General features: G+C 35.0%; 1 protein-coding gene across 2 annotated transcripts in view; it reads right to left on the bottom strand.

Moving 5' to 3' along the window:
* The window catches only part of LOC110033419 (DNA-directed RNA polymerase I subunit 2), a 109,191-nt gene that overhangs the window by 23,337 nt on the left and 62,782 nt on the right, over positions 1-23,072 (bottom strand). For both annotated transcript variants that reach the window (XM_020737388.1, XM_020737389.1), the window contains 7 exons: positions 20,814-21,055; positions 20,314-20,478; positions 20,053-20,217; positions 19,895-19,969; positions 4,394-4,497; positions 4,239-4,314; positions 19-141 (listed from right to left, as the gene is read on the bottom strand). In XM_020737388.1, coding sequence (XP_020593047.1) covers positions 19-141; positions 4,239-4,314; positions 4,394-4,497; positions 19,895-19,969; positions 20,053-20,217; positions 20,314-20,478; positions 20,814-21,055 — 950 coding nt within the window. The remainder of the gene's footprint in view (positions 1-18; positions 142-4,238; positions 4,315-4,393; positions 4,498-19,894; positions 19,970-20,052; positions 20,218-20,313; positions 20,479-20,813; positions 21,056-23,072) is intronic.

The raw sequence follows: 23,072 nt of genomic DNA, 5'->3' as shown, positions 1-23,072 counted from the left end.
ATTGAGCCTGAATTATACCCGTCCAATGAAAGGAAGACCATCTGAATCTATCAATGATTTGGGAGCATCAAGGCCTCTTGAAAAGACGACTGAAACTTTTTCTGCCTGGTTCTTCTTATTAGCCAAATCAATAGTTTCTGTCTGCAAGAAAAACTTTCAAAATCGTATGCAAATCAGAATAGAATTAAAAAAGATCAGCATGGATAAAATAATGATCAACAAGGTTCTTAATTTTCTTTAAAATAACATAGAATCAATTTATGCCAAGAGCACAATAGTGAACTTTAATTATAAATAACTAAACAGAACCTTATAGGTTATCATTACATAAGAATGACATCAAGTCATGTTTGAACGAGTTAGGCACAAGTAGCTTTGATTCAAGATTAACAAGAAAATAAGCATTTTCTAAACTTCTATTAAAATCCACATTGATATTAAATGCCAATACCTAAGAAAAATTTCTTCTCATTGAATTCTAACGCGGGAGCTTCCCTGGGTCACAACACTATAGCTGCTACAGTGTCGCAAACCCCTCGCATTGACATATGTATCCTTCCGCAACCACTCCTCCGCCCGCTTCCAACAATCGCAAACTATCTTCTCCGCTGTTACATCGGCCTTCCAGAAACCTCCCTGTTGTCCCTGCCTCTCGCTGGCCACCCCAATCACCTTCCCTGCTACTGTTCGCCTCCTTCAGCAGCTATCCTATTGCAACCATCCCATCCCGCACCTTCCAAGTTACTATCGTTCTATTGGGTGTTGTCCCGACTATCGACGACAATTGTTGTCCACACTTTTGGGGGCTATCCCGACCCCTGCCGACCTCTTCGAATTCGTTGTCCATCATCCCGTGCTCTATCACAGCAGACTACCTTTTTCCAACCCCTTCCCGCAGGCTGCCAGGCGTCTCAAACACATCCCAGCTGACCGCCCTTCCTCAAGCTCTCTTTCGACATGTTGCCAGCCATCTCCAACACCTCCCAGCATGCTGCTCTACAGCCGTCAACATCCCCACCTGCTTTCATAAAATTCCACACTTTTGGAGTCTATGTGTTGTGTTCGACATGTTGCCAGCCATCTCCAACACCTCCCAGCAAGCTGCTCTACAGCCGTCAACATCCCCAGCTGCTTTCATAAAAGTCCACACTTTTGGAGTCTATGTGTTGTGTCTTTGGAGTCTATGTGTTGTGTTTTTAGGATTGCATTGCTATTTTTGTGTCATTTGTTTTTGTTAGGAGAGTTTCTATTTGTAAATAGTTGGAATTCAACAATATTATTATTATTTTTGTTGTGGTTTGGCCTTCCTTCAGTGTCATTTGGTATCAGAGTTAACTCAACCTTATTCCTATCCCAGGGTCCCTAGCATCCACCCCTACCCAGGCTACCCCCAACAAAAGTTTTCTGCCCTAAAAGCTTTGACGATAATGGTCGAAACTCCCCAACCGCGATAAATTGACGCGGGAACTTCCTCGGGTCACGACACTGTAGCTGCCACATAATCACGGTCCAACCATTCTCCCCTTTTTTTTTCATTCCCCTCCCTCTTAACTTCCTTTTCCATGAATCTCGTATTTTACTTGCTACATATTCTATGCCTGTCTTTCTATTTCTTTCATTTCCTAAGAATTATTTATTATTTACAAATTCCCATTATATATATATATGTGCTATTGAGTGCTTTAGAGTTCAGATTTGGATGAGTATAAATTTCTGGTATTGTCTTTTGAGGCGACCCCCCCCCCAACCCCAGGGTTGTACCAAACGACAAGAAGTTGTTCCGGTTGTAACTCGTCTGAGGTGGTGACCGTCTCCAAGGGTTTGAGTGGTGCTTTGATTGTAGATCAAGCCAAATGAGATATATATCCTTTTGCAACCCCTCCTCCGGCCCCACTTCCAACAACCACAAATTATCTTCTCCGTTGCCGCACCGGCCTTCCAACCACCTATCTGCTTTCCCAACCTCCCGCTGGCCTCCCAAATCACCTTCCCTACTGTTGTTTGCAGCCTCAAGCTGCTATATTGTTGCCACCATCCCATCTTGCACTTCCAAGTTGTTGTCCATATTATTGGATGTTGTCCTGACCACTGGCGGCATCTTCCAGGTTGCGACCACACTTCTGGGGGTTGTTCTGACCCCTACCTACCTCTTCCAAGTCGTTTCCCTTCGTCTACAACTCCAGCCTAGCAAGTTGCCTTCCTCCAACTCCCTTCCGACAGGTCGGTTGGCGTCTCAAACACATCCCAACAGACTACCCTTCCTCCAGCTTCTTTCAGGCAAAACACCGACCATCTCCAACACCTCCCAACAAGCTGCCTTGCTGTCATCAATATCCCCACCGCTATCATAGCCCTAGTTACAGTCTATATGTTGTGTTTTAGGATTGTGTTGCTATTTTTTGTGTCGTTTGCTTTCTTTAGGAGATTCTTTACTTGTAAATTGTTGGAATTCAGCAATATTATCATTATTTTCGTTGTGGTTCGGGCTGGCCATGCTTCTGGGGTTGTCCCGACCCCTTATGACCTCTTCCAATTCATTGTCCATCATCTCGTACTCAATTGCAGCAGACTGCCTTCCACCAACTCCCTTGGGTGTCCCAAACATATCTCAGTAGACTGCCCTTCCTCTAACTCCCTTCTGGCAGGCCTCCGGCCATCTCCAACACCTACCAGCAAATTGCCCTCCTGCCGTCAGCATCCCTACCTGCTATTATAGCCCTAATTGGAATCTATAAGTTGTGTCTTTGGGATTGTGTTGGTATTTTTGGTGTCATTTCCTTCCATTAGTAGTCTTTATTTGTAAATTGTTGAAATTCAGCAATATTATTATTATTTTCATTGTTATTTTCATTGTGATTAGGGCTTCCTTCAGTATCAAATTCGTTGTTCAAAAGCTATATTTATGGTAATTGGTTATATTTTACCTACAAATTGAGCCTACATTTTATTTTGAATTAAGGGCACAAATGGTCGCTTGAAATTGAAAACATATTTTGAAAACCTAAAATTTATTTAGATACTATTATTTAGTTCAAAGTCATTAAAAATAAATACTGAGATTATATTCCTGTCTTCAAAATACCTTGAAAACGATAATTTTCGTTTTGTCGCTACAATTCCACAACCTACTACAAAAGTCAAACCCACTCTCCAAATGAACCCAAGCCCTCCCCCAATAAATTTGCAAACAAATGTTCAAAATAAAATCAAGAAATCTGAAAACGGAATATCTTATGTTTGCAGAAACTTCATGCACATGCTATAAAAACTAGATATTATATAATATAATAATGTAAATATTATGACTAAGCACCAAAATAATAACAATAATAGTAATAATAATAATAATAATAGTAATATAGCTAACCCACATCGACTAAAAAAAAATTTGCAAGCCTTTCAACCAACATGAAATGGACATCAAGGAGGGATGTACAACTAATTTCAATAAATGCCTAAAATTTAAGCATTTAAAGTAAAAATTTAAGAAGATAAATAAAACAATTCACAGACAGTAATCATTAAAAAATAAATCTCAAGAAATTTGACATATGAGCAATTATTTCACAATCCTTGTAAGTTTCTCAATCGTAAGCTATTAAAAAATTGGAGTCAATCAGCAAATAAAAGCTTTCAGGAAGATATGTTTGTAATCAACAAAAAGATATGATTATGTCGATGATCATACGCTCAACTAGTAATATCTTCAATCAAATCCGACGTCGTATAGGCTTACAACCCAATTGACAAATAATGCATTCACAAAACATAAAAACCTTTCACTAAACTTATTCAGTCTACAAAATACTCTGATAGAAAAAAGAGATAAAATCTCATTATCGAATTGAACTTGGAAGAATAAGTTGATTTTGGGTGTCAATACAGCCAAAACTTTCATATCGCCATTGAATTCACAATCTAGTACCACCAGTGCAGTTTAAAAATGATGGCTCGCTCTTATGAATAACAAAAACTTAAAAAAAAATAAACATCTCATATCGCTCAACCAAATAAGTTAACTAGTCAGACAATTGAATATCAAAAGAAAAAGAAAAAGGACAAGTGAATAAAATATGCAGTAATAAAATTTAAGAACATTATCACATACAAAGTTAGAAGAACCGGAATAAATACTCTTATCATTAAAAATAAAAAAAATGAATAAAAATGGTATAAAACATTCATTTTTTTCACATATTCCCTTCACAAATAATGGGGAATTCATGAGAAAAACTAGCCTGGTATATATGCCCACGAAAAAGCCCACGCTCAACAGCTGATTTGTTCAAGATCATGGCATCCTCCATATCATAGCTGAGAAAATCATAAAAAAATAAATAACAAAACAGAATTTAAATTTAATATCATGTAGTATTGCAGGGGGAAGATCTACCCTGAGTAAGCTAGAACAGCAACTATTGCATTTGTCCCGGTGGGAAATTCATCCATGCAAAATTTGTTGTATGAAGCTGTCCGCACAATTGGTGATTGAGGTGTCTATTAGAAAAAAGTAATGATGGAACATAAGACGGTGATATAATGGTTATATGTGAGGAAATGCAGTTAATAAGTCCTAATTAAACTAAAACATGATTCATAAAAAAACAAAAAAAAAATCTAAAATATAAAAGTAATAAGCATTTTTCTCAAGTCATATTTCATTATTTAGAGTAGAAGTAATCCCAGTAACTAAAAATTAGGATATGTGAAAAGATAAACCACAAAACATGGAATTAACATTTATAAAAAATGATGCAAACTCATAGTTTCTAAAAAAAAAAAAAGGCATGACACAAACGTTTTGGCTCCTTGGTCGCCTTAAACAAAAAAAAATTATTATGAGAAAGAATAAACCTGCTATTATTGTAGAGCAAGGTCTCGAATTTTATGTGTTGGAGTCAATTGGTGCTAATATAAAAATTGTTTAGCATGCCATTTCAAGTCTTCTAAACTAATTATGTTTTTATAATGACACATCGCATCCACTATTATTTTATTGCTGACACTTGCATGTGGTTATCCTTTTATAAATTGTTGAGTGATGAATAAGTTTTCAATATAAAGCATAATGCATGAATAAAGCACCATGCAAATTCATCCTTTTTTTTCAATACAAAGCACCAAACAAATTCATCCTTTTACTATTACTTTATTTTGGTTGCCAACAACTTATCATTGTCTGCCTCACCAGCAATGTTACTCATTGCCCATCCAAGCAAATTATGCATATATAGAGAGGTTTATTGTAACGCCCAAATTTCAAGGAATAAGGTAAAGTACGGCACAATTGAAAAGTACCCAAATTTTAATCTTCTGAAATTTGATTGAAATAATTTTATTAAATTCTATGAATTATATCGATCAATTATATATAAAGCACCATGCATGAATAATGAAAGGAAGAATTTTTTTTATGTATTCCCTTATGAATTGCCAAGACTACTGCAAGAATGAGAAGTTAAATTTGGTATTGATGTGCAAAAACGAACATCTGTAATATTCAAATCTCCGTACAGGATGGCCCAAAAAGAATTGCAGGAATTGAAATATCAGGATAACCACATGCAAGTGTCAGCAATAAAGCACCATGCAAATTCATCCTTTTTCAATATAAAGCACCAAGCAAATTCATCCTTTTACTATTACTTTATTTTGGTTGCCAACAACTTATCATTGTCTGCCTCACCAGCAATGTTACTCATTGCCCATCCTAGCAAATTATGCAAGTATAGAGAGGTTTATTGTAACACCCAAATTTCAACGAATAAGGTAAATACGACACAATTGAAAAGTACCCAAAATTTTAATCTTCAGAAATTTGATTGAAATAATTTTATTAAATTCTATGAATTATATCGATCAATTATATATAAAGCACCATGCATGAATAATGAAAGGAAGAATTTTTTTATGTATTCCCTTATGAATTGCCAAGACTACCGCAAGAACGAGAAGTTAAATTTGGTATTGATGTGCGAAAACGAACATTTGTAATATTCAAATCTCTATACAGGATGGCCCCAAAAGATTTGCAAGAATTGAAATATCAGGATGACCACATGCAAGTGTCAGCAATAAAGCACCATGCAAATTCATCCTTTTTTCAATATAAAGCACCAAGCAAATTCATCCTTTTACTATTACTTTATTTTGGTTGCCAACAACTTTATCATTGTCTGCCTCACCAGCAATGTTATTCATTGCCCATCCTAGCAAATTATGCAACTATAGAGAGGTTTATTGTAACACCCAAATTTCAAGGAATAAGGTAAAGTACAACACAATTGAAAACTACCCAAATTTTTAATCTTCCGAAATTTGATTTAAATAATTTTATTAAATTCTATGAATTATATCGATCAATTATGTCTAAAGCACCATGCATGAATAACGAAAGGAAGAATTTTTTTATGTATTCCCTTATGAATTGCCAAGACCACCGCAAGAATGAGAAGTTAAATTTGGTATTGATGTGCAAAAACTAACATCTGTAATATTCAAATCTCCGTACAGGATGGTCCCAAAAGAATTGCAGGAATTGAAATATCAGTTACAAGATTGATTGATAACGGTTTTATCAGGCCAAGTAATTCACCGTAGAGTGATCCAGTATTATTCGTCAAGAAGAATGATAGATTCATGCTGTTATGTATTGATTACAGAGAGCTGAATAAAGTGACAATCAAGAATAAATATTATTTTTACAGGATCAAGAACAAATATTATTCGTCAAGAAAAACGATCTATTTGATTAGTTAGAATCTGCACATGTATTTTCACGAATTGATCTAAGATGGGGATATCATCAGGTCCAAATCAAAGAGACAGATATAAATATGACAGTTTTTTGGACCAGATAATGGTCAATATGAATTCTTAGTTATGTCATTTGGCTTAACTAATGCTCCTGCAAATTTTATTGACCTGATGAATCCAATTTTCAAGCCATACATGGATCAGTTCATCATTATATTTATTGATGATATTCTGATTTATTAATACACTAATGAAGATCACGACAAATATTTGAGGACAATTTTGAAGCTGTTGATACAGAATCATAATATGTAAAATTTTTTAAATGCGAATTTTGTGTGAAACATTGCATTTTTTGGACACATTATCGACGGTCAGGGAATTTGAGTTGATCCTCAGAAACTCAAAGTAATTGTGAAATGACCAAGTAATTCACCGTGGAGTGATCCAGTATTATTCATCAAAAAGAATAATGGATCCAAGTGGTTATAGAATGATTACAGAGAGCTGAATAAAGTGACAATCAAGAACAAATATTATTTGCACAGGATCGATGATCTATTTGATTAGTTCAAATATGCACTTGTATTTTCCCGAAATGATGTGAGATGGGGATATCATCAGGTTAGAATCAAAGAGGCATATATAACTATGACAGTTTTTTGGACCAGATAATGGTCAATAAGAATTCTTAGTTATGTCTTTTGGCTTCACTAATGCTCCTGCAATTTTTATGGACCTGATGAATCCAATTTTCAAGCCATATGCGCATCAGTTCATTATTATATTTATTGACTATATTCTGATTTAGTAATACATTAATGAAGGTCACGTCAAATATTTGAGGATAGTTTTGGAGCTGCTAAAACAAAATCATAATTTGCAAAATTTTTGAGATATGAATTTTATCTGTGAAGCATTGCATTTTTTGGACACATTATCGGCGGTCAGGGAATTTCAGTTGATCCTCAAAAACTCAAAGCAATTGTGGAATGACCACCAAAAAATGTGACAGAGGTATGCATTTTTCTTGGTTTGAAAGGATATTACAAGAAGTACATCAAAATTTTTTAATAGATAGCTATATCATTATCCAAACTGATGAGAAAAGATTTTCACTTTGAGTGCTATGTATAATGTGAGCACAGTTTTCAAAAGTTAAAGAAACATTTGACCACTGCACAAGTTTTAACTCTTCCATCAGGCACATAATAATTTCAGATTTACAGTGACACGTCCTTACGAGGTTTGGGTTGCGTTTTATTGCAAAATAAAAAAAATATGTATCCTGACAGTTGAAGCAACATCAAAGAAACTATTCGACACATTATCTGGAGTTAGCTTTTGTGTTACTTGCTCTCAAAATTTGGTGACATTATTTATATGGTATGAAATGTGAAGTCTTCAGAGATCATCAAATCCTTAAATATATGTTTACACAAAAAGAGCCAAATTTGAGGCAGCTAAAAGGGTTAGAGTTGATCAAAGATTATGATCTGCATATACAGTATTGTCTGGGCCAAGCAAATGTTGTCGTTGATGTATTGAACTGTAAATACACAAGTAATGTAAGTTGGATTCATACTTAGTGGCCGGAGTTGATTAAAGAAATTGATGCTTTACAATTGGAATTTAAAAGATCTGGTGATACGACTTACTTACATCAACTGACAGTGCAACCTACGTTAATGGATAGAATCAAGGCAGCTCAGAAAGTTAGTCGTGAATATCTGAAACTCCTGAAGCAATGTCAATTAGAAAAGAGCACTGATATAATTGCTTATGAAGAAGGCATTATCTGAAATAAGCTACAGATATTGGTACATACCGATACTGGTTTGGAACAAGAAATTCTACATGAAGCTCATCATTCAGACTACAGAATTCATCCAAACAGCACAAAATGCACAAACATTTAAAGTTGGCATTATGGTGGCCAGGTATGAAAAAAAATGTTGTTGAATATGTATCTTAATGCCAAACATGTCAGATTAAAAGGCTTGAGCATCAGAGACCCAACGAATTGCTACAATCATTGTCGATACCTGAATGAAAATGAGAAGATATTTCTATGGATTTTGTCATGGGATTTCCTTGATCCAAACAGAGCCACGACAGTACATGGGTTATTACTGACAGATTAACAAAGTCGGCTCACTTTTTGCCAATCAAACAGACAGATTCAGTGGAAAAGCTGATAAGACTATATCTCAAAGAAATTATCGGATTGCACGGTATTCCAAAAGTTATTGACAGAAGGTTCACGTCCGGATTGTGGAAAGTCATTCAACAATGTTTGGGTACACACTTACATCTCGGCATTGCATTTCATTCACAAACCAACGGACAATCAAAAAGAACAATTTAAATTCTAGAAGATCTGTGAAAACTTTGTGCTCTCGAAATTGGAGGCAGTTAGGAAGCTCATATTCCAATGATTGAGTTTGCTTACAACAACAACTACTAATCCAACATCAATATGGCGCCTTACGAAATATTGTATGGCAGAAAGTACAGAACGCCACTCAGTTGGGTTGAAGTGGGTGAACGTCAAATGCTAAGTCCCGAGCTAGTTGACGAAGTCATAAAGAAAATAAGATTAATTAGACAGATTGAAAGCTGTTCAGGATAAACAACAGAAATACTACGACCTAAAAGACAAAACAGTTGAATTTGAAGTAGGAGATTTCGCATTTTTGAAAGACGGGCTAATGAAAGGTACAACTAGATGTGGTCAAGGAAGTAAGCAAAGTCTCAGTTACATTGATCCTTTTGAAATTATAAAAAGAATCGGTCCAGTTGACTACATATTGACGTTACCTGCAGATATGTTAGATATACATCATGTTTTTCACATTTCAATGTTGTAGAAATGGGTTTCAAATTTAGAGCACAGAATTTCACACAAAAATATTGAAGCATAAAAAAAATCTAATATATCCAGAAGAACATGAAAAAATTTTTGCAATTAATGTTAAGAAGCTCAAAAACATACAAATTCCTTTTGTGAAGATAAAATGCAAGCACCAACTTGAAAATGAAACAACATGAGAAAAATAAGAAGTCATGCTACAAAATTATCCCTTCCTATTCCGGTAAAGTCAAAAATTTCATAAGGGGAGTGCTATAAGATCCAAATTTCAAAAAATCGGGTAAAGTTCAGGAATAATTTTATTAAATTCTAAAAATGAAATCGATTAATTACATATAAAGAACCAACAATGAAAAATGAATGGATCGAGAGATAAAATTTAAAAGTTTTCAGTTTAATTAATTTTAATTAAATCTTAATTATTTTCTCCCTTAATCCTCAACATTGTAGCCCACCGACCTAACGACATTTTTTTTCTTTTGTTCGGTTGATTAGGGGTTGCTAAGCTTCAAAGTCCTTCACTACTCTCCTGAAAATCCTCCTCTCTCCAGTGAAGCCTGCAACCCCTTGCTACAATGCAAGAGACGAATGGGGCAACCAGGTAGCGGACCGAGTAGCCCCTTTGGTGTCGCAGCTCGCAATTTAGGGCTCCGGGGTGAATTCCAAGGGTATGAAACTCTTTTCCTCGCCATTTTAAGCCCTCATTTCCTTCCATTCACTTTTATTTTGACGTTTGCCTCAATTTTTGTGTTTTTCTCATTTCCGATAGCCATCAGAAGAGTCACATTCGTGTCAAAAGCGTTGAAAGCGCATTAAAAACTTCTATTTGAGTTTTAACACAAAATTAGCAAGGTGAAACTGAAGATTAAGACATTATAAGGGGTTGAGGAGAGAGAATTGATGGTTTTAGAAGGGTGATTTATGCCGAAAATCATATTTGAGGTACAAGTTGGGCAAATAAGTTATATTTTGGGTTAAATCATGTTATGAACTTGAATTTTATGAATTGTTATCATTTATACATTCCTCATATTGTTTATACGAGTCGAGTGTATAGAAACTTATCGTATGGCTGCTCAGTCTAATCACGTGAAATAATCGTGTGTTAAAATAAGACAAAATACTCTTCTATAGGTTTTATATGATTTATAGTTTGATATTAATGTATTTAGTAATTCTAGCATATTGTAGATGGATACATGCAATTAATTTATGAATGCAGATTGACTTTTATTATACTGCAGGTGATTCTATGCTATTTTATGATTCAGATGAAAATGGATATGACACTGATTGCTTGCAAGTATTCATTCTATTATGATTCATGCTTATGAGATATGAAATATCTGATTGCAGAAATTATGTTAAATGATATGTGTAATGAATGTTGCTACAGATATTATGATTTAAGAAATGTCACAAGTAATGTTAAGAAACAGACTATTACATGAATTCTTGCAAATACATTATTCAAATATTTATTCTCGACATTTGATCTTTATGCAGGGACAAAACTCTGGAAACTGTTGAAATTAGGCAGTGAGAGAACTTCAGGGAACTATCTGGCGAGTTTCCGATAACAGTTATGTTGCGAAAAACCCAACCTTTATTGATAGTTCTATGAAATGAATGAACGTGGGTGACGACCCACAATGAAAGAACATAAAAATAGTTGAACCATATATATTAAACAATGATCATTCTTATGATATGACTTCTATGAAATGAATGAACGTGCTTATACTTGTAATTTCATGCATACGACCTACACACTATAGTTGATTTTAATACCACATGTACCTGCTCTATTTTCATGTTTTCTATTAGGTTAGCATGTTATGACTATATGTAGATATGTATATTTTCATACGAGCATGCACGTTACTTTTTTACATGTTTAAAAATCTTATTTTAGTCTTCATTACTTCTGAGTTTGTTGTTGCTTATCATCGTTATTGTCTTCCAGACAGAGACAACGAGCACTATGGAGAGTAACGAGGTGACTTGTACAGCATTTTGTTCCATAATTGAGAGCCTATAAAGTCTTTTTGGGAATGATTTATTTATTGGATTTAAAAGTCCTATTATATTTCATGTTTTGGATAATTTAATTTTCATGCTTCTGAATATGTGATTGAAATGCAATGTATCACGTATGTCGCAACGATTCAGTTAGACTTATTCATCACTCACTGAGTCTTGATTATAAAAGTCAGAACGAGTAGTAGAGAGAGTTGATCTGACCAAATTGTCAGCATGTGTCGCACGTCAGTCGACCCTTAAAAATGAGGGGCCAATTTGGGTGTGACATTTATCACTGGTAGCAACAATAAGAGATACAATCTTTCTTAAAACTATGATAATTGCATATCATTTTTCAAGTATTAAAATTCTACATTAAGTATTTATTAATCTATATCCATTGCAAGTATCCTAGCTATAGTGATACTAACAACCCACTAGTGTGATTTTATATGCAAGTGAATTTATGTGATTCACTCAAATTCGTCCTGCTTATTGATATTGAGTCAACTCCTACATATATAAAACGTTGCATTAGAATTCATAATGAAAAACAGTTTTCATTATTTTAAAATTAAAGTTGTGTTTACAACTGATTCTTCCAATACCATGATAAGTTGCACTTGAATGTTGAATATTTGTTATTTGCAATCATTAAACTTACCATAGGCAAATCTAAAATGATCTTCATAATTATTTTGTCTAAAATGACCTGCTAACAAAGCAACATCAATATTAATTAGTAAAAATCAAAGAATCATCTTTAGAAAACAAACTTATGCAACGAAACAGTAGGTTAAAGACGCTGACTACAAGATATTAGAATTTAACTTAAAATTTTCGATGAAATATTGAAGAATTTAGAGCAGCCTAGATAGCAAAATTTTCTACTCTATACAAAAAGCCTATCCAAACTTAATCATAATACCGCTGGGAATAATGATACTAGCTGAAACTAGGGGTGTAAACGAGCCGAAGACGAACGAGCCATGCTCAGCTCGTGTTCGGCTCGTTTATATTTAGAGCTCAAAAGGTGTGTTTCGAACACTGTTCGGCTTGTTTGTTTAATGAGCCGAACACGAGCTGTTCAAGAATTAATGAGTCGAACACGAGCTGTTCACGAACAAAGAGTCCTTTTAACAACCCTAATCATGTTGTCATAAGACAATAAATGTTCGAGCAAGATTTAAAAATTATTATTTATATTAAAACATCATTTGAATTTAATTTAATAATTTTTATTCTATTTTCTTAATCAATATTTTAATTGATTATAAATCTTTGTAGCCTTGTAGTCAATTAGATTTTTTTAAAAATAATACTTTATATATATATATAAACATGATGAGTAGTATTTCGAGCCAAAACGAGCCGAACACGAACGAACATATCTTTGATCGTGTTCGGCTCGATAACTTATCGAACAAATTTAACGAGCCGAACACGAGCTGTTCGCGAACAACGAGCCGTTTTGCCAGCCCTAGCTGAAACCATCCACACAAAGTACAAGGCTAACCTAAACCAAACCAAGTCACAGCATTTGTTGTCGGTCATGATCGTCCCATCAACATTCTTGATTATTCAACTATAGGGTAAAGGTCGATGCTCCAAATGGTCATGCCCCAATCTTTACTTATATTAGGACATGTGAAATTGAGGACTTTGCATAGCATGAGAAAAATGATTTGCACTTTCTCGAATTTTCCAAAATGAAACTGCTCAAATCAACAAAACAATATTGGAATACCATTATAATGATTTGTAAGTAAATTCCCACATTTCTATTTAAGAGATTAAAAACTTATGAAAAAGTATTTGCCACCTTAGAAGGAGAAACATCTTAATAAACACTCTTATTATAGGAGATGTAAAAACCAATTTTTGAGAAAATGAAGGAAATTTTTGGCATCTTAAATTATGCCTCAAATTTTGCACCACACAGATTTCAATCGAAAAAATTTTATTAAATTCTACATGAAAAATTGATCAGTTCCAGATAAAATATAGCAAGTTAATTATGAATAGATTAAAAGAAATAAAAACTTGAAGTTATAAGTTTCATTAAACAAATTAAACCTAATTAAACCTTAATTAACCCTCCCTAGTCCCGCATTACTGTTCTCCATCGACTTACCAAACGTTAAATGCATCGAAGAGGGTAAAGCTCTTGAAATTTCTTTCCTTGTTCATGAATTATCTCTCCCCCACTCGATTTCACTCGTTCACCCCTATTTGATCGAGCTCGGCAAAAGCTTCTATGAGGAGCTACAATCGCAGCTCAGCCCACAGAAGAGAGCAGAGACGACAAGCAGGCACTTGAGCATTGCACCTTTTCCTCATCTCTCATTTCCTTCCCTTCTTGTAAGTTTCTGCGTGACTTTGCATAGTATTAGACTTGCACTCGACAACTGGGCGGCCCAGAGTGCCGCAATCTGCATTTTAGGGCTCCGGGGTTTTTCGTTGAGCGTAAAACTCTGTTTCATACTATCAAGACTTTCAATTTCTTTCTCTTACTTCCATTTTCAATTTTGCCTCATTTTTCATACATTTATCCTTTCCAGTAGTCGTCGAAGGCGCTGATTTTGTGTTGAAAGTTTAAAATGTGGTTTGCAAGCTCCGTAAGGTATTCTGGCACGAATTCAGCGAAGGAAAGCTCCGTAAGGTATTCTGGCACGAATTCAGCGAAGGAAAGCTCCGTAAGGTATTCTGGCACGAATTCAGCGAAGGAAAGGGGAGATCGAAAAGTTAAGAAGACGAGAGAAGCTTATTTGGCATCATTGGAAAAGAATTGGTTGCTGAGAAAGTCGTCTAAGGTACGTTTTAGCAAATCATTTATATTTTTTTTGTTAAATTACTTTATTAGCTAAAATATTTTTGAATCTAAAATTAATTTCAAATTCTATGTTGTTTACTAGGACGGCAGGCTCGAGGCAACAGTAGACATTCACTATCAAGCGGCCCTATAACTTTCAGTTAAATTAATCCTAAGTTATGAAGATTAATTTGATTAACTCAAATAACTTAACTCTTAAATTTTGAATATTATGTCTTATAGGTTATTAATCCACCCAAAGGTCACCACTAACTCCAGCTAACTAGTGAAGATTAAGATTTAAGCTTGTCAACTGAGATGAGTAATTGTATTTTTAAAATTTTGCAACATTCTTTATTTCAGATAATATGTTTGACTTCATGTATGTCATAATTTAATCAAATTTTTATATTGCTAGGAAAGATATGTATGATAAGCATAATAGAAAAAGATGTGTATGCATGAAAGTTATGCATGAAATGAATGATTTTTAGATAGAAATTATATGTAAGATAGACATGTAAGATAGACAGGTAGGAAAAAAATGCATAATATAAATAAGAGATATGCATTAGTTAGATATATGAATGACATGAAAGTGATGTCGGATGAATAGTTGCACAGCAAAATAAGTATGCACGTTAGTAGGTGCATAAAAATGACTCAGAATAATGTATGTTATACAGAATGAAATAGTTTATAAAAGAATGTTTCTATATTCATGTTCAAAGGATTTCACCCCCTAATGATACAAGCAGGGAAAGTTAGTGTACCCGGGCACATAGAGTTCTTCTACCACCATAGATAATTGTGATAGTTAGATGACTAACCACTGTGTCGACGTGATAATATTTATCAAGGGCGAGTAGCCCAGAGCTTATCTCCCAAGACAATTGTAATGTTTAGATTACTAACCGCTATGTCGACAGTATAATATCGATCAAAGGCAGGTGATGGTATTTCCACTCTAGACAATTACGATGTGCATATCACTAACCGTTGTCAATGGGAACCGATGGGGCAATATCGGCTAAAGGTGCGTTAGGTTTGTTGATGGTGATCCTCACAGAGACAAATCTATATGTAAAGTATAAAGTAATAGTAAAGTTAAGATAAATGCATATAGAAGATTAGATTTTGTTCATTTAGAAAAGGTCATTGATGCATGTATTAACATATATCATATTACTTATAAACATATATCAGATTGCTTATAAAATAAGAAAAACCAACATATTATGTATAAATATCATATTTTTTACAAAATATAAAATATCAGCATGTTATATGATTTTTTGTAGACTCGCATAGTATTTGTATTTTTATCTTGGGTTACTGTAGTTTAAAAGTGTGATTACTCCTTGGTTATTATTCGATAACTCATTATGTTGCTTTAATATTATTTTTAGGTTTAAAACATTGGAACAAAATGAATAGAAGAGGAGCAAATGTATACAGGAGACGAGAACATCAACAAGAAAGATACAATTTTTACAAATTAAATTTTTTTGCTTCCTCTAATGACTTTTTTATGTAAATTTTTAATATTGAAGTGTTAGTGATAGAATTAGAATAAAAGAAAATTAATTTCCACCATTCGACCATCTGTTCCCGTATTGGTTAACTCCAAGAACCGGACCAGGTCGTGATAGGAAAAGATCTTAATTAGTCATTGCTTACCTTAATCAATTCAATGAGCAAACTTTCATGTGTGGGTTTTAAAACGATGATTAACAATTTTTAATCGTATTCAACAATGGTCTCCATTATAACATAAGATTAGAAATATGCTTATATAATCCTTAAAATATCGAGGATGCCTACAACAAGTCCATTAGAAGAAAGATATCAAAAGTTTTAGTCATCAACATTTCCACCAAAAACTATTTAAGGTATAATCGTTAGACAACTTCCACATAGGTTGGAAATTCCTAATTCAAGCCTTAATTAATTATTATAACTACACCGTCGAATGATTGTTTGGTCTCCAAGCCTTCATCTACACCAAGATGAGAGATTGTGTTGACAAAAGACGTGCCAACAATAATTTGAACGATTACTAACTAAAGTATTGCCAAAAAATGCATGTTATGAAACAATGTCGTTAAATTATACTTTTTTACGGATCGAGGGGATTTTTAAACAATTAAGCAGAGGAAATCATGCCTCAACCATGACTGGTCTCATTTCGGCTCTGACTGCAAAACCCTCTGTAAGACTAACATCTCTCTCTCGTCACCCCAGAGTTGAAGTTCTTCCTCTAGACTATCCCCTGACACCTCATCTTCCATCTCCTTGACAATGCTCTAATCTATGAACAAAAGAACTCAGCTCGTGGGATTGCTGGAGGCTATGCGTCTGTAGTCATGTCATATGAAACATCTCCTGTTATGCACTATACATGACAACCTATCTTCTTTCGACTACTTTTGACTCAGATCTGCATAAGATTTCCCTGTCAAGTCTTGTCAACTCCTCCAGAGGTACCCTTGTCAATCGTTGTATCTATAGATGACTGTCTGATTGAGGATTGATGTCAGACCAGTTTCAATTGTCTTCCCATTTCAAGGCTAAGGTTTGGACATCCCCAGTGATCTACATAGTTGTCACTGCACAACATTGGTAATAACGAGCTTCAGGAGCCCCAGGTACCCAGCTATAGTATGCTCTTTTGGCCCGATCAACTCACAATTAATCTGCAATTGGTCAAACTGTGTCGCGAACTTCTCCAAATATAGGTTCATCTGCTGCAGGTGGAATAATCTTAAAAACATGTCTTGGCGGTAATAAATTAAATGGTGTTTCTCTACATCTCTTTCCTCTTCTTTTCTCAATTAGTAATCTTATGATTTCCTTCTATTTATCTCTGCCTTTGACAATCCTCTTCTTTTCTCAATTAGTAATCTTATGATTTCCATAATAAATTAAATGATGTTTCCCACCACCACAAGGTTTTACTTTTCAATTTGATGACTGGTAATTTTATCAGTTTATGCTCTAGTACTTCCTAATATTTGAAAAATTGCTCAAGCAATTGCAGCCAGTCGATAAAGAAATCTAGATCTATACCTTCATCAAACTCTGGTAGATCCACTTTAATGCCAAAAATCTTGTTTTCCATGTCGTCTCCTCTCTCAATCTCCTCTAATACTAAATTCTGAAGCGGCAGGGCCTGTATTCCTCATCACTAATATCTTCCCTATGGAACAGATTCAAGTCCTTGTTTCTATCTCCCCTTTGACTCTCCAAATTGCAGTCGAGGGTAATCTCTTACTGGGTTCCATCATGAATCTCCGCAAGCCTCTTTTGAAGCCGACGAATCTTTTGCTTATCCCTCTCAGGTAGTTTCTGGCATGTATCTTTTTGGTGACATGCCTGGTGTTTGGGATTGAAAGGGGTGATTCGGGGTAGGAAAAAAAAAATTAGTTGGGGGATAAGGCGAATGCTAGGAAACCTTAAAATAGAACTAGGGTTAGACAAACTCTAATACCAAATGATGTCAAGGTTAACCAAAACAACAATCGAAAAATAAATATTATTGTTGAATTCAAGAGTTTACAAACAAAGACGTTTAAGAACAGAAACAAGCGACCCAGCACAATTGACCCACTAGGATGAGGATGAAAGTGGAGGGGTTGCAGCAGGTTGCAAGAGAGGTTCGAACGGTGGTTGTAGTGGTTGGGAGAAGTGGAAAAGGTTACGGCTAGGTTGGAAGGGATTAAGCTAGGATCTGGAAGGGGCCAGAGGTTTTGCGGTGGTTTGAAGGTTTGGAGGACTTACGACAAGGTCAGGAAGAGGACAAGGGGGGTTGCGGCAATGCCCGTGCGGCTGGATAATTGTTGGAATGTTGTTGGTTGAAGGTCAGCGTGCCTTACAGAAGGAATACGATGAGGAATCATGGGAATAATCATAACCTCGGAGTAGGATACAGCTATAGCAGCACGTGTTCTTGGATATTGCCTTAGTAAGGGGAGAAGCCTAGAGGCAAAAATCTAAAAACAAAATGATTAAATCCTAAACCGGATTAGCTCCCCTACAGCTGAACCAGGATGTTTAGCCTCCATAAGCCCCACATTACAGAAACTCCAAATCAAAGGAATAGGATTTTAGGGAACTCTTTGGGGTTTTTACATAAAATTAGGGCATCTTCATAGCTTTTAAGAGAGTGTTTAAAATGTGTTGATATTTTTAATATTTTAGTCATAATAAAAAAATTATCTTCTTGTCTTTGGGCATGGGCATGGGTATCTTGTTGGCAATAGAGAGTTAGGGCCAAGGGCATGGAGTGACTTTCTAAGGGAAAGAATTTGGAGTAGGATGAGTTGAGAGTTTGAGGTGACTAGGCCTTAAGAGTTGGCGACGTGGGGTAGTGTTGGAGAGGAAGAAGAAGAGACTAACCGAAGACTAGGCAAAGGCCTACGGAATCAGCGACAAAGTTTTCACGTAAGGTTAACACAAACAAATATGACTTTATTCAATAATCAAAATAAGATTATATTTCTAGTATTTAGAAACTTCAACAAATAGATATGATTTTGTTCAATAATTAAAATGATGTTACATTACTAGTACTAATAGACTCGTAGAGATGCAATCCAATGATGATTGATTACCCCTTGAGTTGGAATTAATGTGAACCAATCCAACACATTTGATGGGTTGGTGCTAATCATGCAAGAAAAATAACAAAAAAAAAAACAGAAACAAGATATAAACTAGCAATTTTTTCTAAGCAAAAAAGGAAGGAGAGTTTCCAATTTACAATTATCTAGAGTTACTAAATTTTGAACCTATTGGAGAGAATTGTAGAGTATTTATTAGAATTAAGGGATGTTCATGACGTTGATGAAAAAGAGCAGAGCCTTAAAATTATGCATGTGCGTGATTTCTTCATCAAGTGGCCAACCTATGAATTTGCAGGCCTTGCCAATATACTTAATCTTCTAGCATAGCATAGTAAACGTGTGATTTGCATTCATTTTATATGCACTTCTCCCATATCAAATAGAATATGCTTCTTTAAAGATTTGTATCAGAGAAGCTAAACACAGAAGTAAAATAAACCAAACTATAGTACAGAAAAAAGAGAAAGGACTGCAAAGTTTCTCTTAACTATAAAAAATGGGGCTTTTGCATACATACCACCCAATTACTATGTATTTGGATATATAACACCTAGATTTTCCTTTTTGCATTTATACCACCAAAATCGTTCATATCACATCAAAAATATCACCAAATTCACTTTTTTGTGAAATACACCTTCCATGCATAGGTGAGATGGTATGTATTTAAAAATTGAAATTTAAGTGTTAGATATGCAAATATATAGGAACCGAGTAAAAGAAATTATTATAAAAAAATTTAATATATGTCATTGCCGTTGTGTTGAACTTAAGACCATCAAAAATTAACAATTTTGCCAATCTGACCTGCAGATGATATGTCTTGTTATCTGCTCGGAATTGCAAAGCTTGGCCTGAAAATCCCATTGTTTGCTTTGCCATCTGCAATAAAACAAGGTACATTCGGTGTGATTCAGCAGCATATTAAAGAAAAAAATATTACAGAATTGGTCAGAACATGCTACCTGGCATTGGTACATATTGCGTGGACTTTGATTGTGATCAGACCAGGGAGTGAGACTCGCAACCACACTAAGTATTCCAGTTGGATGGATCTCTTCATGAGTTTCCGGGAAGAACTCTCTTCTTCCCCCATTTCCACCATCTGGGCAACTAATCTCCATGAAAGCCTAATAATTTGAACAATAAATATTGAAATAAATTAAACAATACAATCCTTTTAACTTTTTAACTCAATAATCGGTAAAATTATAAAAACATATAACCTGTTCAAAAGGGCCAACAAACTCAATATTAGCATTTTGATCAGTGGTGCAGCAAAGATTTTTAACAGGCCGAATCAATCTAGAAGGAGATGTAGAGATATACAATCCTGGGTAGGCGCCACCCTCACTTAAAGGTACATATCCTACTTCCAAATCATCAGGTATCTATAAATATATTGACATGAACAAGAATGCAAAAAAAAAGATTAGATACATAAAAAACAGATAAAGAAACAAATTTTAATAGAGACATTTAAATACATAGCACACAATACCCATGTATTTGCATATATCACACCTAAGCATTCATTACACATTGTACTCAAATCATTAATATCACATAAAAAATAGCAACATTATCACTTTTTTAAGAAATATACCTTTTCATGCGTAGGTTTCCAAAGTGCTATGTATGTAAAAATGGAAGTTCAGGTGTGAGATATGTAAATACATAAGAATTTTGTGCTAAGTATGAAAATTTCCAATTTTAATATGCATACATCCGAAGAAGAAGCGAATTTCAAGCTCCGTAAATGCATTGCTGCTTTTTCTATTATGGCAGAAGCAATTGAACCTACAACACAACCATCTACTAAAACATGAAGAACTTCCGGAGGACCAGTATGCTCAAGCCTTGGCAGTAGAGGAGCCATTCCAAGCCCAATCAAAACAGACTGAATGGTCATCCGAATCTTTAGAAAATCTTTTATTAAACCATTTTGGTCATAGCAAGATGAAACTCCTGTCACATTGAAAAAAGGAAAGAAAATTATGTTCGAGGGAAAAAAAAACATCAAGCATCTTTTGATGGAAACTTAAACTGTATGAAAATGTAGACTGCCAAAATAACATGGGAGTACTTAAAAATAAGAAAGCTTTTATGATGGCTAATGGTCCTTTTCTCATAATATATAGAAAATAATTATGCATTACAATGAGTTGCACAAGCAGTGGATCCAAAAATAGTTTAAATTGATAAAAATTATTAGAGCTATTAGTCTAATTATTAGGTTAATCACAGTTACAATTATTACTGGTTATTTGATTTTATTTCCTTCCTTTATTTTTGTTTTCATATTTATGTATTTCTTAATTGGTCTATTTCTGAATTTATTTCTTTCCTTTATTTGGAGACCTTGTATTGTATTTTTTACTTCTCTTCCTATTAATAAAATATGCAGTTATATTCTCTAAAACCAAACATGGTATCAGAGTCATGGTTCTACCCTAGCCGCCGGCCAAATACAGGTTCTCCACGTGTTTCTTTCTGTTGTAACTGCTTTGCAGCATCATTCGTAACGACTACTCTGTCGCGACTCCTCTATAAACCCTGCTTTGCCGCATCCTTCGTCGCGTCCAACTTATCATGCATTGTTTACCACGTCCCTATTGATCATGCATTTTCTTCTCCTCTGCCCAAGTTTCTTGGTTGTGTTTCTTGTTATTTCTTGTTGTAACTTGCCGCAACTCCTCTGCATCTACAAAAAAGTTCGAAAAAATTTACCTCCTTGTTCCAGCCACAAGATCTTCCGCTGTTTATATTGTTTTTTTCAGATCTTCCTATGTCTCGGCAGCCCAACATCACATTTGACTATTGGAATCATGGAGGACTCTTCCACCACCAAGCCTTCTCCTGATGGTGTACTTGAGTCTATCGGAGACTTGACACTCATCTGCATCCCTCCACAGACCGGAGGATCAAAAAAAAAAAAAAACAAATGAACTTCCTAGTCACCACCCATAAATTGAACGGATGAAATTTTCTCCAATGGTCTCATGTCGTACCTTTGTTCGTCAAGGGAAGCGAAAAATTTGGCTATCCCACTGGAATGATTTGTGAACCTCATAAAACTGACTCGTCATATGAAGTGTGGGAAGTTGAGAACTCCATAGTCATGTTGTGGTTGATTAATTCCATGGAGACTGCAATTGGCCATTTGTATATGTTTCTTCCTCATGTCGGTGCTTAAGGACTGCAGTTCGAGATACCGACTCGGATATAGGAAACTCCAACCAACTTTATGAGATTTCCAAGAAGATCCGAGAGGTGAAACAGAGATCGAGGATAGTAACCTAGTACTACAGTGATTTGGTGGTCTTATTAATGGAATGTGATCTCTATTATAACTAGGCATGAGAATCTCTGGCAGATCTTTCCCATTTTCAGAAAATTGTAGAAAAAGAAACTGCATGTTCCAATTTCTGGCAGACCTTAACAAAGACCTTGATGAAGACTAGAGTTGTATCCTTAGTCAGGATCTCCTTCCTTCCACTCGTGCTGCATTCACAGAAATTAGACGTGAAAAGAGCTAGAGAATTGTCATGTTCGACACTTCCATTTCAGTCAGATTGTTTGCAATAGCCACTAATAGTATTCAACACACGTCAAGTCCTATCACAAACCAAACCAAATTCGAGAAAAGTATTGAAAATTCCATGGGAATTCGGTATACGAACCCTCAATCAAATCCACCTTTGTCAAGGGTTTCAATACAACATATGAATCTACTACAGTACAACCAGCTTCCACTCGGAACACTCCGAAATCATCCGACTCTCTTAAGAGTTAGATGGAGCAATTAATCAAGCTGCTCCATCCAATCAGTTCACTTCTCGTCCGTCAACCTCTCACGTCCATCAACTTATCACTCTTATGGCACTCACATCTTTTTTTAAATTCATGGATCATTGATTCAGGTGTCACAGACCACAAGACCGAATGTTTTTAAGTTTTCCTGACATATTATCCATGCTTAAGC

The sequence above is a fragment of the Phalaenopsis equestris genome, unplaced genomic scaffold, assembly GCF_001263595.1.
Source record: "Phalaenopsis equestris unplaced genomic scaffold, ASM126359v1 Scaffold001176, whole genome shotgun sequence".
Taxonomy (NCBI): Eukaryota; Viridiplantae; Streptophyta; class Magnoliopsida; order Asparagales; family Orchidaceae; genus Phalaenopsis; species Phalaenopsis equestris.
The sequence above is the reverse complement of the archived record's forward strand: the minus strand, read 5'-3'. Positions and strand labels throughout refer to the sequence as shown.